Source organism: Littorina saxatilis, linkage group LG12 (genome assembly GCF_037325665.1).
Source record: "Littorina saxatilis isolate snail1 linkage group LG12, US_GU_Lsax_2.0, whole genome shotgun sequence".
Lineage (NCBI taxonomy): Eukaryota > Metazoa > Mollusca > Gastropoda > Littorinimorpha > Littorinidae > Littorina > Littorina saxatilis.
The window spans coordinates 25,996,956-26,010,508 of NC_090256.1; the positions used below are offsets into that span (position 1 = coordinate 25,996,956).

The 13,553-nt window shown below is 39.3% G+C and overlaps 2 protein-coding genes across 9 annotated transcripts in view; one reads left to right on the top strand and one right to left on the bottom strand.

Annotated features, from left to right (window-relative positions):
- The window catches only part of LOC138981621 (ADP-ribosylhydrolase ARH3-like), a 197,769-nt gene that overhangs the window by 94,321 nt on the left and 89,895 nt on the right, over positions 1–13,553 (top strand). The window lies entirely within an intron of this gene.
- Positions 1–13,553, bottom strand: part of LOC138981616 (streptococcal hemagglutinin-like) — a 79,661-nt gene that overhangs the window by 53,770 nt on the left and 12,338 nt on the right. For 7 of the 8 annotated variants that reach the window (XR_011460673.1, XM_070354590.1, XM_070354588.1 and 4 more), the window contains exons 2-3: positions 11,616–12,326; positions 10,950–11,165 (exon numbers count right to left, since the gene is read on the bottom strand). Coding sequence is in view for 7 of the 8 variants with exons in the window: in XM_070354590.1 (XP_070210691.1) it covers positions 10,950–11,165; positions 11,616–12,291 (892 nt within the window). In the remaining variant the exon portion in view is untranslated. The remainder of the gene's footprint in view (positions 1–10,949; positions 11,166–11,615; positions 12,327–13,553) is intronic. The other variant, XM_070354589.1, reaches the window with a different exon arrangement.

Below are 13,553 nucleotides of genomic sequence, written 5' to 3' on the forward strand. Positions count from 1 at the left end.
GAGTCTAATGGTTCTCACTGCGATTATGAACAGGTATTTCAAAACAAAGCATGTACATATTTTTATTTTCATTCCTAACCTTTTCAAAACAAAGCATGTACAAACATATTTCTATTTCCATACCTAACACCTGCAGATAAGAATTACAGAACAGGCAGAACCTCAAATTCTTGTTCAAATTACTCGGTCACTTTCTTTCTTTATTTGGTGTTTAACGTCGGTCACTTTCTTTCTTTATTTGGTGTTTAACGTCGTTTTCAACCACGAAGGTTATATCGCTACGGGGAAAAGGGGAAGATGGGATAGAGCCACTTGTCAATTGTTTCTTGTTCACAAAAGCACTAATCAAAAATTTGCTCCAGGGGCTTGCAACGTAGTACAATGTATTACCTTACTGGGAGAATGCAAGTTTCCAGTACAAAGGACATAACATTTCTTACATACTGCTTGACTAAAATCTTTACAAAAATTGACTATATTCTATACAAGAAACACTTAACAAGGGTAAAAAGAGAAACAGAATCCGTTAGTCGCATCTTACGACATGCTGGGGAGCATCGGGTAAATTCTTCCCCCTAACCCGTGGGGGAAAATTACTCAGTCACAAGCTACTGGTTAGCCCATAGATTTCAGATTAGAACATAATCACAGAACTATGAAAAGTACATGTATGTCAGCAGTTACGCTAAGCTTTGATAAACTTCAAAACCATGCAGCCATCATTTGATCACCAATATTAATAAATGATTATTCTACAAAAATTGTGAAATTCAAACCTGACAGTCTTAACATAACATGTTTTAATAATAATAATAATAATAATAATAATAATAATAATTATTATTATTATTATTAACATGTTTTCAGAAAAAATGTTCCCCCAAACAAGATGGCTTCAACATACTCCTCTTTAATATGTTCTAACAAATCAGTAATTAAGTGATCAAAGCTTTTTAAATATTCCAAAGAGCAATAATTCCATTTTTAAGTTTTAAAACTCTAACTGGGTGCCGAATAGTCTTTAAACACATATTGATACTCAACGGTCCAGTTGTCTGGATTAGAGTCCACATGAATGCCCTTCCACTCATGGTAGATCTTAAAACACTCCTTTGTATTTCTGCACAGGCCTGGCTTTTCAGGACAGCCCACACAATGGAAGCGACTGTCACGCCTGAGTCCCAAGGTTTTGCACACAACACATCTCTTCTGGCAATTGGTCTTGGAGCCACGCTGCGGGACACGATCCATCAAGTGGGCCGACTCTGCCGACTGCACAGAGGCCGCGGTGGGGCTGTTACTGTTGTCATCTGTTTCACACTTCAACCTCAAGCCTAGAGCGAGGGTTCCCCTGGTTGGCTCTGCACAGGGGGCTGCCTCTGGCCCTGCAGGAGGACAAACACCACACCAAACCATAGACTATTGAACACATCCGATTTGCTCCACATACACTGTCAAGATCATCCCAAACAGAGACTAAACACATCTATGAACTGATGGCACTGGCAGTGAAAATTAACGTACATGATTTCTTTCCTAGGAACAGGATAAAGACACTAAAAAGCACTATCTTACCATTAAATCTGATGCGGCTCAGGATGCTATCAAACTCTTTATAATCCCAGCATGAAAGAATTCTGTCAGAGACACTCAGTCATACTTCATATACTTCAACCAGAAGCATAATCACAAGATGGCCTACACACAAAATAGAGAACAGTCTGTGCTCTACCACTACCAGATGAGATTAGAATAAGAGCAAAACTTTCAGTACAATTATTTTCAGCAAAAGAAATATGCATTCCTGAAAGGATTACTTGGTACCCAGGAAGAATAGATCTACATTAAAGTAGATGCAATGTCAGCAATCAATGTAAGCACCCATAGTTCTTTGCAGAGCAGGAAACATCACAAAAATCTTAGCTTCATATGAAACTGTGACTTCTGGGGCCCTTGGCTAACACCTTTCCCCACAGGCAAATGAGGCATTTTCAGGAGAGAATAACCCAACTTGTTGTGATATTTCACAAAACAACCTCCTGTACTACAAAACCCAGGCTGTTCTGGACATGAAGCACAGAAGAAAGCACTCTCGCGAGATAATCCGTTCTCTTGGCACACTTTGCAGGGTCTGCTGCTTTGCGAACTCCTTTGTCGACCACTCTCCGTACTTGTAGTTGAATGGATGCTTTGCAGGTAATGCGTTCTCTTGAAGGATTCAGCTTGTGTCTTTTCATCTGTGGCTTTCGATTGTGTCTTTTCACCTGTAGCCTTCCCTGGTGTGTCACCTCTGACAACAGGCATCGGGGCCACACCTGTACCATTGAACCAAAAGTTCTGTCAAGGCCAGGTAATGAGTTCTAATTTTTATTTCTACTATTTTTTCAGAAAACAGTCTTGGAATAATGTCTCTTTTGAATACAAGAGGTGTGTGAGAAGCAAAGTAGTGTGTGGAGAAGCAAAGTAGAGTGTGAACTGTGATACATGTAGTGGTGTGTGATACTAGTATCTGCCTGTTAAAATATCCATCATGTCAGTACAAAAGGAATGAGTAGAAGAGGTGTGTGTGTAAAATATGAGGCTGATTGCATCATAAAACTAAACAGGATAGAGTTCTGTTTTTCATTTCAAAGAGTGTTTGATTGTGCCGCTCTGCCATGGTTAAGATAGAAAAAGACCTTGGGGTAGCAATATAGGTGCCAGTAGAAGTAGCCGTGTCCATGCATGTGTGTGCGTGTGCATGTGTTTAAAGTGAGCCACGCATTTTTTCTAAGTGTGTGTGTTGGGAGTGAACAATTCATTGTAAACGCTTTTTTTCGTCGGAACTGTACTTGTGTGAGGTATACACATACAAGTATGTTATGTGCAGTGAGTAGGAGAGAGTTTGCACAAACAAAATTACGTGAAAGTTGAAAGAAACATCTCTTTCGAATGCTGCCCAGAACGTGTTAAAACAAAACTAATGAATCCATATCCAAACCTTGCATACCTGAGACATTTATTCTAAGAAGCAAGATAATCTACAGTGTACATGAAAAAAAATTCACACCTTTCCACAAGTTTTTTTCCACCAAGTTCAAATCACCACTGCTAAACTCTCTTCACAGATATCTATACAACTGTTCCTGGGTGGGTACCACACTCAAGTTTTGTGCAACTGCCGAAGCATCGTCAGAGAAGGGGTATCCGAACATTCTGTGAAAATCTGGGAAACAACTGCGATTTCGACAAAAACCTGGCTGTCCAATGCAAGACGCACAGAAACAACGACTTTTGTGCAATAAGCCCTTTTGTTTGCAAACAATGCATGGCTTTTGGGGCCACGGTGTTTTTCCAGTTCGTGGGATGGTTTGAAGATGATGAGTCCTTTCAAAGAGGTGTTCTTGTGACATCTGCGGGGCTTCCATAGAACTTGAAGAAGGGGGCAATCCTCCACTACCTGAAGTCAGGATGGAGCAACCTGTACCAGCAGATAGGAACACACCTTGTACAACACGATCAAATACACGCCCGACAGATATGACATTCTTTTTATCTACTTACCGAAATGTTAATACTAAATGCAACAACCATCGCCACAGCAACAACAGAGCATTATATATCAATATCTCCAAGCTTCATTTTTATTGGAAACACTTCTTACACTATAAAATACTTGCAGAAAACGACCATCAACATAGTCACGCAAACAAATTTTGACAAATTATAAAGAGCACCCATCTTTGTATGTCCATCAAAGCAGAGGGATATGAACCCTTGATGTTTGGCCATCGCTCTCGTTGATAACACCCAGTCGGCCACACAATCCCAACCCTAGAAGCTCTCTATCAAGCACAATGCTTCAACAGCAAATTATCGTATTTCATGTTATAGTGCAGCAGATTTTAAGAATTAAGGTTTAACAATCCATCTTACTTTCTTTCTTTCTTTCTTTGTTTGGTGTTTAATGTCGTTTTCAACCACGAAGGTTATATCGCGACGGGGAAAGGGGGGAGATGGGATAGAGTCACTTGTCAATTGTTTCTTGTTCACAAAAGCACTAATCCAAAAATTTGCTCCAGGGGCTTGCAACGTAGTACAATATATTACCTTACTGGGAGAATGCAAGTTTCCAGTACAAAGGACTTAACATTTCTTACATACTGCTTGACTAAAATCTTTACAAAAATTGACTATATTCTATACAAGAAACACTAAACAAGGGTAAAAGGAGAAACAGAATCCGTTAGTCGCCTCTTACGACATGCTGGGGAGCATCGGGTAAATTCTTCCCCCTAACCCGCGGGGGGTATCCATCTTACTCTTTTCTGGGGTAAAATACGCAAGACCAGACTGCAAAACCACCTTGAAGTTAAAGAACTCGCACTCTAAACCCGTGCACATCTCAATGAGAAAAGAAATATTCTTTGCTGAATGCACTCTAAAATTTTGCGATACAGAAATCATCTGATAACTGGAAGAAGAAGAAAGGAAGGAAGAGAACTCACATTGAACGAACACCTTTCTTGGTATGATAGATCTTAAAGCAGCGCCTGCTTCTACACAGTCCCGGTTTCTCGGGACAGCCCACACAGTGGAAACGGGTGTGTGATGGCGATTTTTTGGTTGAACACACTCTGCAACGTTTTAATGGGTTCTTGGTGACTCGATTCATTGGGATGTGATCCAGGTAGTGGGAAATGGTCTGTGATTGCTGCACAGCCTCTTGATCTTTAGGACACGGGTCTACTGATTCAACGCTGACCATCAAGGAATGGGTACCTGTTTGCCACAGTACGAAAAATTGTGTTACGTCAGCACAGTGATCTCAATCAAGCCTTCATAATATTTCTACGAACACCACTACCAAGCCTGTATATTTCTGCACACACCACTCCAAAATAAAATACACCTGCAAAAACTCTTGACTCAGATTGCTGACCTAAATTCGCATGTATTTCGCATGATAAGGCAACACTAACGGATATAGTAACGGTTCAGTTCGCCAAAAATCGCCAAAATGGTGCCTTAAATACCCCATCATCCAACTTCCAAACCCACTGAGTGTACAACACAGGCCCAATTGGTTGAAGCAGTTTCGCATAAATAACTAGTGTGTAAACATGTTCCGGGTGTCAGTTTCACAACAGCCCACATGTGTCCTCTGTTCTCAGATTCCTTTTAAATGCCGACTTTCGAATTTACAGCCGAGCGCTTCATGATATTTCAAAAAACAGTTGTCAGTCCTGCAGAAGCCTGGACCACCAGGGCACCCAGGACAGTAGAAACGACTCTCTCGACGCAGCCCATGCTCTTTGCATACGATACATCGTCTCTGCGGCCACACTGTCCTGCCAGTGACGGGGACACGTTGTAGACAGTGCCTCTGGTATGGGTCTGTCTGATGTCCTACGTAAGATGCAGAACTGCTGGTATTCCTCACGAGTGCCGGGAAAGAACCTGTGTCACCACAGAGGAAACGAGGCACATCAGGGTGCGGATCTAAGAACTTTCAAATGTTATGGTAAAGTTTTCAGCCATAATGTCATATTAGTAACCAAATCATTAGAATCATCTCATATGAATCAAATTATATTCTTTACCCCAACGGCGGAAATATTTCTCATTCTCAAAGATGAAAAGCACCCAACAGATTCCCAACGGACAAACCAAAAGGAAGGGCAAATCATAGGCCACAAGTACAAATGTAAGACTCGGACCAGCCAAGAGAATGTTACAATAAAAAAGCACACATTTTTCCCTGAACAACCTCAGCAACTTGAGATACTATCGTTTTACTAGAGTCAAAGAAAATCACCGGAAGAACTTGAAAGAACTGCTGAAATAGGCATAAAGAACGGACATGTCACAATAACCTATATTACAGACCTATAAAATAACATTAGAAACAAACCACAAAAATGTGTACTGTGAGTGTGTGTGTGTGTGTGACTCTGAGCAAGCATGCATGCACCTACATGCATGAATGCACTCATTTAATATAACTTTACTTTGAATCTAGATTCATATATATATTGAAGCAACGCTTCGGTCAATTTCATGACATCACAGAGTCATAGGCACACATGCACCGTTTTCACTCAATTTTATTTTAAGTCCTAATGCTAAAGAAATATGGGGCAGTTTGCAAAAGACTGCAGAAACCACAGTTTGACAGACAATTACAAGTATAACACAAAAGATTCGTTCCTTGTCATTTCGGCACATATTTGTGTCACATCTTAATTCTTACTGTCCAGGAGGTAGCCTAAAATGTATCAGTTTGCTTATTTTGCAATAACACAAAACAGTAAAATCGGAATACTTCAACTGGCAAATTAAGATAATAATACAAAGCTCACGTTATAACCATAAAATTATTATCCAGCATCAGATTCAACCCTCAACAGAGGAAAACCTGACAAGCACCAAACTCAGCGATTCCAACTCAGCACAACAAAACGGTTGTTGAGAAAATAAATTATGTCATTGCCATCAGTAAATCATCAATAATTCTTGATTGTAGATTGTCCACAGCATTCATATATATGTATTCAACACATCCAACAAGTTACATTCGTTACAAACGTGAAATATTTTAAAGCTTGCATTATATCTGTATGAACACACAAACACAATGGTCTTAAACTTTTTTATTTGGTCTTTCCCTGTTCGGTGCAAAACCTCATTCAGTCAAAACACTACAACCAGACTTCAAGTATGAATCAAATGTACCGACATTCATACTTTTGAGTTCTCAGAAAATCAAGGGTAATTAGAAACAGTAACAACAATGTAAGTTACAGCACGCGAACATGTTCCCATGGTTTGGGACAACACAACAGCTCCAGGTTCTCGGTGTTCATCATAACAGTACTACAAGTAAGCAACTTCTCATAAAATTCATGTGAGTGCATCTCTGTATGATTGTATCCAGTGAATCTGCATGCAGAGACTGTTCTTAAACAAATCAGGGTTTACACAGCTATGTACTGCTCAGAATCAGCTGGGACATGAACATTTGTTTAATGTTTTACTTGCTGCAAAATCTGGCAACAATTTTTAAAAATTTGTTTTGTCTACCTTAAAGCTGAAAGCGCACTGTCTGTCTATAAAAACATATACACTCAAAGGTTGCTAAAAATAACTAATAATTTTCTTCACTAATGTAAGTACAAATGTATTAAGAAAAAACAGACACCAAAACACAATTCAGCACGTGGGGTACTTACTCCTTAGTGTAAACCCTGATTTGGGTCAACTTGCAATTTATATGAATTTCACAATCAATAGACAATAAATAATGATTTGAGAGTTTAAGTTCTCAATGGAAATGGAATTTAATATAGATCCAGCTATTAACAAACAGGTTCCACTTGGACGTCAGCTTCATAACAAAAAATACTGTTTGTAAAAGTTAACGGTTCTTGTGCATCATACTGACTGAAAAATCTCAGATGGGAAAGTACCGAGGCTTCTTGTATTCAACAGCACATTTTCAAAACTCAATCTTTACAGTTAATTCTAGGAATTCTTTCTCATGAATTCCCTGCAGTGTAAAAATCTTATTCAAGTTTACACAGCAGCTGGCAGTTGGATGGTCAAATTTTGTAAATTTCCTCTCTCAAAAGGGAGCCTTTGATGCTTTTTATTATTTTTCTTGCCTCTTTCGCAGCTTTCCCATTAAAGATTAAGAATGGTATAAGTCAAGAAAGAACAGAAAAAAATTGTAACAAAAAGGATGACAACACTGAAAAAAGCTGTGCACACACACACACCAAAACAACCTTTGTTTACTTGACTTTACATTTCTACTTGACTCTCCTTTTCACTGTGAGTGTGACACATTTGTCACTATATTAAACATACTTTTAATGCAAGTTTGATCCAGTTTCTTAAAATATTTATATTCAAAATATTTCTTATTCCTTCTCAAAAATTGTCCAGAACTTAGACAAAATCAGTCAGGGCACAGCAGCGATTTAACAGTGTTCTCATACAGCACACAAAACACTTCCCAATCTACACAATCATCTTCTCAGCCCAAATATCATGTAAAAAAATTCTTGAATTTAAATCGTTCCTACTCCTAGACTGAACTTGGGGTGGGGTCGGAACCGGGAGGGGTATCCCCAGTGGATTTTTGACACAAATGTTCAAATATGATTAGATCAGTTTTGTTTATTGCATTACTAATAATTTTAAGGACACCGACAAGAAAGTGAAAAGGTCACAGACTGCCTGTAATGCTAAACTTACTAATATATCTAACTTTTCAGCTGGGTCTCTTCTGTAGAGCTGAAATATGTTTGTTCTCAATTGTTTTGTTTTGTCCCAATGGTTCTTACATACCACTATCACTCAGTTAAATCCCAATCAAAACATTAAGATTAAGAGAGCAATATTTCATCTCAAGTTCTGTTCAAGATATGTAGAGTGCAAACCAAGTAAAACTAAAAGGTCCTGGTAGCTTCCCTTACACTTTCGCAACTGCAAATTGTACAAATTCAAGCAGATTGGGGACTTCAAACACCAGACTTCAGCAATGTGGTGATGGAAAGTCAAATATGCTAGAAAAGCCTGAATATGTATGAAAAGAACCAATGGTGTCAACCACTTGAATTATGTTCACTTAAATTGCTTGGTTGTTCTGAACTGACTCATTTGAGTCGTCATGTTGTCAAATAACTTGAATCAAACATTGACAATATTTTAGCTAAATAGCGGATTCATTGCACTTGGCAGGGAGTACTGCTGTCTTGAAAATTCTAACCATACAACAAACTGAGGCTAGCATAAAAAAGAACCAAAAAAGATGTATGCAGTCCTACTCAACAAGCTTGGACGATAGACGGTCTTTACTTGCTTTCAAAAAAGTTCTTTTATCATCTTTCTAACTTAAACTTAAAATATTATTGAAAAAATCTGCCCAGAATGCACTGAGAATTTTTACTGATTACTTCTGATTGTAACAAACCAGAAAAAGTGCTTCCTAGTGTCAAGATTATTACCCTTTCAGATTTTGGAGAAACAGATTCCCATATTTCATAGACTTTTAGACTGTTCCGGCTGTTGTCAAGTAGTTTTACAATCCCAGGGTTCGTCTTGCGGGGACATAGTTCACTCAATAAGGCAATGGCCTTATAACCATTCTTCACTATCGGCATGGGTTCGAATTAACGTTTAGAGTAAGGATTTATTTTCCAGAGTTTACCATGTGCAGATTTGTCCAGGTGTCTGAAAAAACCCGTGTGCACACACGTGAACAATAAAGATCCCAAGATCACAGCAAAAGTCTCAGGGTTTGGAAACATAATACATGCATGCACTGGAAAAAAATTGGGCAGCGTCATTCTGGAGCTGCACGTTGTCTCAAGGGATAGTTGTCCTAATTTCCTAAAGAGAATTTCCCAAGGACAAAAAAAAAAGAGAGAGAGAGAGAAATTTAAGTACCGCTGCATAGACATCACTTACAAAACAGTACAAAAGATAACAGAATCTGTTGTAAAATGAGCACCCAACCACAGAATGCCATGATGTATGTTGTGAACTTTGTCCCCCAACTCAATAAAATAGAACTATCGTTCCTTCTGCCAAAGATTGAGAGAAAAAAAGGCAAAGCAAAGAAGCACCATATTTTGGGGACCAGATGCTTTGCCATAAAAAAGCAGCACCCCCACTTTTTACGTAAAGATGAGAAATCCTCATAATACTTTATTAATACTAATAGGCACATAATTGGCGCAAATAAAAATGAGATTGTCAATGACCGATATTTTCAGCCAAGACCAGCTGCCTGTCCTTGTTTACAGACATAACCTTCTGACCACAGGTCAATAACAGAGTTTTCCACTGAGAACAACGACTTCTCAGATTTTTAAAGGATGAGTATTTCACTACATCCTTACTTTAGCAAAGTGCACTGCAGTAGTCAAATATTTTCAGGATGCTCTGCACTGAATGGCTACTTCTTCATTCACATGACAATTGATGTTAAACAAGAAGGGCAAAGCCCATACGACTCACATGCTTGACCTAAACCTAGCAATGACATCATACACTAAGAACTGCTTTACACATTTTTCCTACCAAAATACATGTGACCTTGACCCAAGGTCAAGGTCATCCAAGGTCATGCAACACAAAGCTGTTAATTCAAGACATAGGAAGTACAATGGTGCTTATTGGCTCTTTCTACCATGAGATATGGTCACTTTTAGTGGTTCACTACCTTATTTTGGTCACATTTCATAAGGGTCAAAGTGACCTTGACCTTGATCATATGTGACCAAATGTGTCTCATGATGAAAGCATAACATGTGCCCCACATAATTTTTAAGTTTGAAACAGTTATCTTCCATAGTTCAGGGTCAAGGTCACTTCAAAATATGTATACAATCCAACTTTGAAGAGCTCCTGTGACCTTGACCTTGAAGCAAGGTAAACCAAACTGGTATCAAAAGATGGGGCTTACTTTGCCCTATATATCATATATAGGTGAGGTATTCAATCTCAAAAACTTCAGAGAAAATGTGAAAAATGTGAAAAATAGCTGTTTTTTAGGCAACATTTATGGCCCCTGCGACCTTGACCTTGAAGCAAGGTCAAGATGCTATGTATGTTTTTTGGGGCCTTGTCATCATACACCATCTTGCCAAATTTGGTACTGATAGACTGAATAGTGTCCAAGATATATCCAACGTTAAAGTTTTCCGGACAGACGGACGTCCGGACGTCCGGACGGACGACTCGGGTGAGTACATAGACTCACTTTTGCTTCGCATGTGAGTCAAAAAGGGTACAAATACATCAGCTTTATGTGGTTGATTGCTTTCACAACAGATCCAACAGTCTTTACAGGAAAGAAATGAAGCCACAGAAGAGGAAAAGCTGCAGGAGCAGCGACATAACTGTCTGTCTGATGCACAAGAACCAAACCCAGGATAGGGAGAAAAAGTGCTGACACCTACCTCCACTTGTTGACGCTGTTGACTGAGGATTTAATGAAGGACCAGGACCTTGACTAGACGATGAAGGCATGCCGGGATTTGTATGTAACATGACAGGGAATGGCTGATGTTGCTGCCCACTGTCACCACCCGCCACCAGTTGCGTCCCTTCTATCTGACCCACACGGTCAAGACTTTCCATCACCACATTGCTGAAGTCTGGTGTTTGAATATCTGCTGGAAAATCAAAATATTACTATTAAAATTCATTGATAGTAGTATTACTATTAGTACATCAACCATGCTATTGCATTACATTTACACATTCTTAATTTTTGACGCAAGCAAAACAGTAAATTCCAGTGAACTCGCAATCTCAGCATTACTCAAATCCAACGACGTCAAAATAAAATCTTGCCCTCCACTAGTTATTTTTTTTAACCTAGATCATATGTATAATTTCTTAACTGCAAAAAATTATCCAAGGTACAATTTCACATTCTGTAAAAGCGTAAGTGTACAAAAAATTTTTAAATCAAACTAAACAAACATGCACAGCCTGAAGCTCATAAAAGAATGAACACAATCACACATAGAAATGATGGACGTCTGAAGGTATTCAAAAGTTATTTATTAATATGTCACACTACTGCATAAAGATCTGCAAAATTAAAAAGATTGTGTTACCTTGCCCAGCACCCATATTAGAAGAAGAGTTGTCCCCAAAGTAGACAGAAGGTTCATCATCTGGCTCCTCCTTGATCTCTATCACATCAAAACCAGGGTTCTGCACCGCTGAACTAGTGTCATGGTTGCGAGGACGTTTGGCTGCTGGGGACTGAGTTCTGTGAGTGTGAGAAAGGGGCACACCTTTCCGTCGTCTGTCTAGGCTTTCCTGCACCTGACAGGACGTTCTGTTGTTTTCACTCTTCACAGGAGTGAAGTCTTGTGAATAGTTTGCACTCCCTGAAGAATCACTGTTCTCCTCAACACGACTGGAACTGTGAGACCTTGATGTATTGGGCACTTCAGGAGGGAGTGAGGTGATACTCAAAGGGTCATTGTCACGGGACACCTGAGACTTTCGTCGGTTCTGGTTTGATGCATCACCTGAAGTCTTTGAGGAAGCACTTGGCGGTGGATGGGAATGGTAACTGTGACTGGCAAACACTGTTGCACCTTCACTGACAGATTTGCTGACTTCTTCAGTCAGTACATAGTCTAACTTTTTATTGCGATCAATGTTCAAATGAATGTGACCAACGACTTCAATACTTGAGGAAAAATCGATGTATCCATTGCACAGTGCCTGAATCGACTTGACCAGTGAAGAAACGAAGCGGGTGGCTGTATCTTCATCCATTCCTTCCGTCTCTGTTTTCACTTTAGACTGCTAATCTGTAAACACAAACAAAAAGTATCAGAAACTGGAGCTCTATAACTTTATAAGCAAACTGGCAGGTGATGCAAAATCAGGGGGAACAGAGTCTGGGCCTCCCAAACAGCCTTTGGCCTTTCATTTGATAAATTTTAACTCAACATTCAATTCCACACATAATGGCATTCAATGGACTGCACTGAGCACGATTTTTGTTGGTGCAAAATCAGACATGATTGCAAACAAAACATGTATGCCAAAATGACATATAAATTAAGAATAAATTTAGGCTTTATCCTATACAATGGTTTTTCAGTTGAGAATTTTGTTTTTGTTTTTTTGGGGGGGTGTTAATTTGGGACAATGCCATTGGTCCAAACTCCAATGCCTCAGTCCTCACTGTCTTAAGTGACTGGGTTGTGCAACCTTGGTTTCTAAATTCGGAGTGGCTCGGGAACCGACAGTCAACAGTAGCTCTCAAAAAAGACATCCCTTTTTTTGCCCGCACTCATATTACTTGTGCGTGGCACAGTGGTTAGTGCTTGGAACCATAGACCGTGAGATCGAAGGTTTGAGCACTGCCATCGCATTCGCAGTTTTTTCTCTTCTTTAAATGTTCAACCTTTTTTTCCCCTTCTTAACTCCATTCTTGTTTATTCCATAAAGTTTTGGTGATCAAAGATCACCACAACAAACCTCAGGAGTCACAGAATCACTAGTCCTAGAAGTAGAAGCAGCATTAAAAAAATGTTTTATCAACAACAGAGTGGCTAGGGAACCACCCATCTCCATAAATCTTTCTCCAATGAAGTAAGGACAATTCTTTGAGTTTGAACAGAATTTTTAAAAAAAATCTTTATGAACGACTCGTCGGAAAATAAAGCATTAACCTTCGCCGGTGGTCGAGGGTCCGTGTGGACCCAGAAGGGTGTTTAATTGCAAATATCTCTTAAACTAGTTGGGATTTTTTAATGAGCTTTTAAGAATGCATCAGGCACCTAAAATAGTAAAAAGCTCATGTCCTAAAATTTCAGCGAGAAGTAATTAAAACAAGTCGCGTAAGGCAAAATTATTACATTTAGTCAAGCTGTGGAACTCGCAGAATGAAACTGAACGCACTGCATTTTTTCACAATGACGGTAGTCCGCCGCTTGTGCATAACGGAGTGAAACTGACGAGCCTTTTCAGCGCGGTAGTGCTTTCGCTGTGCTGCATAGCATGCTTTTCTGTACCTCTCTTCGTTTTAA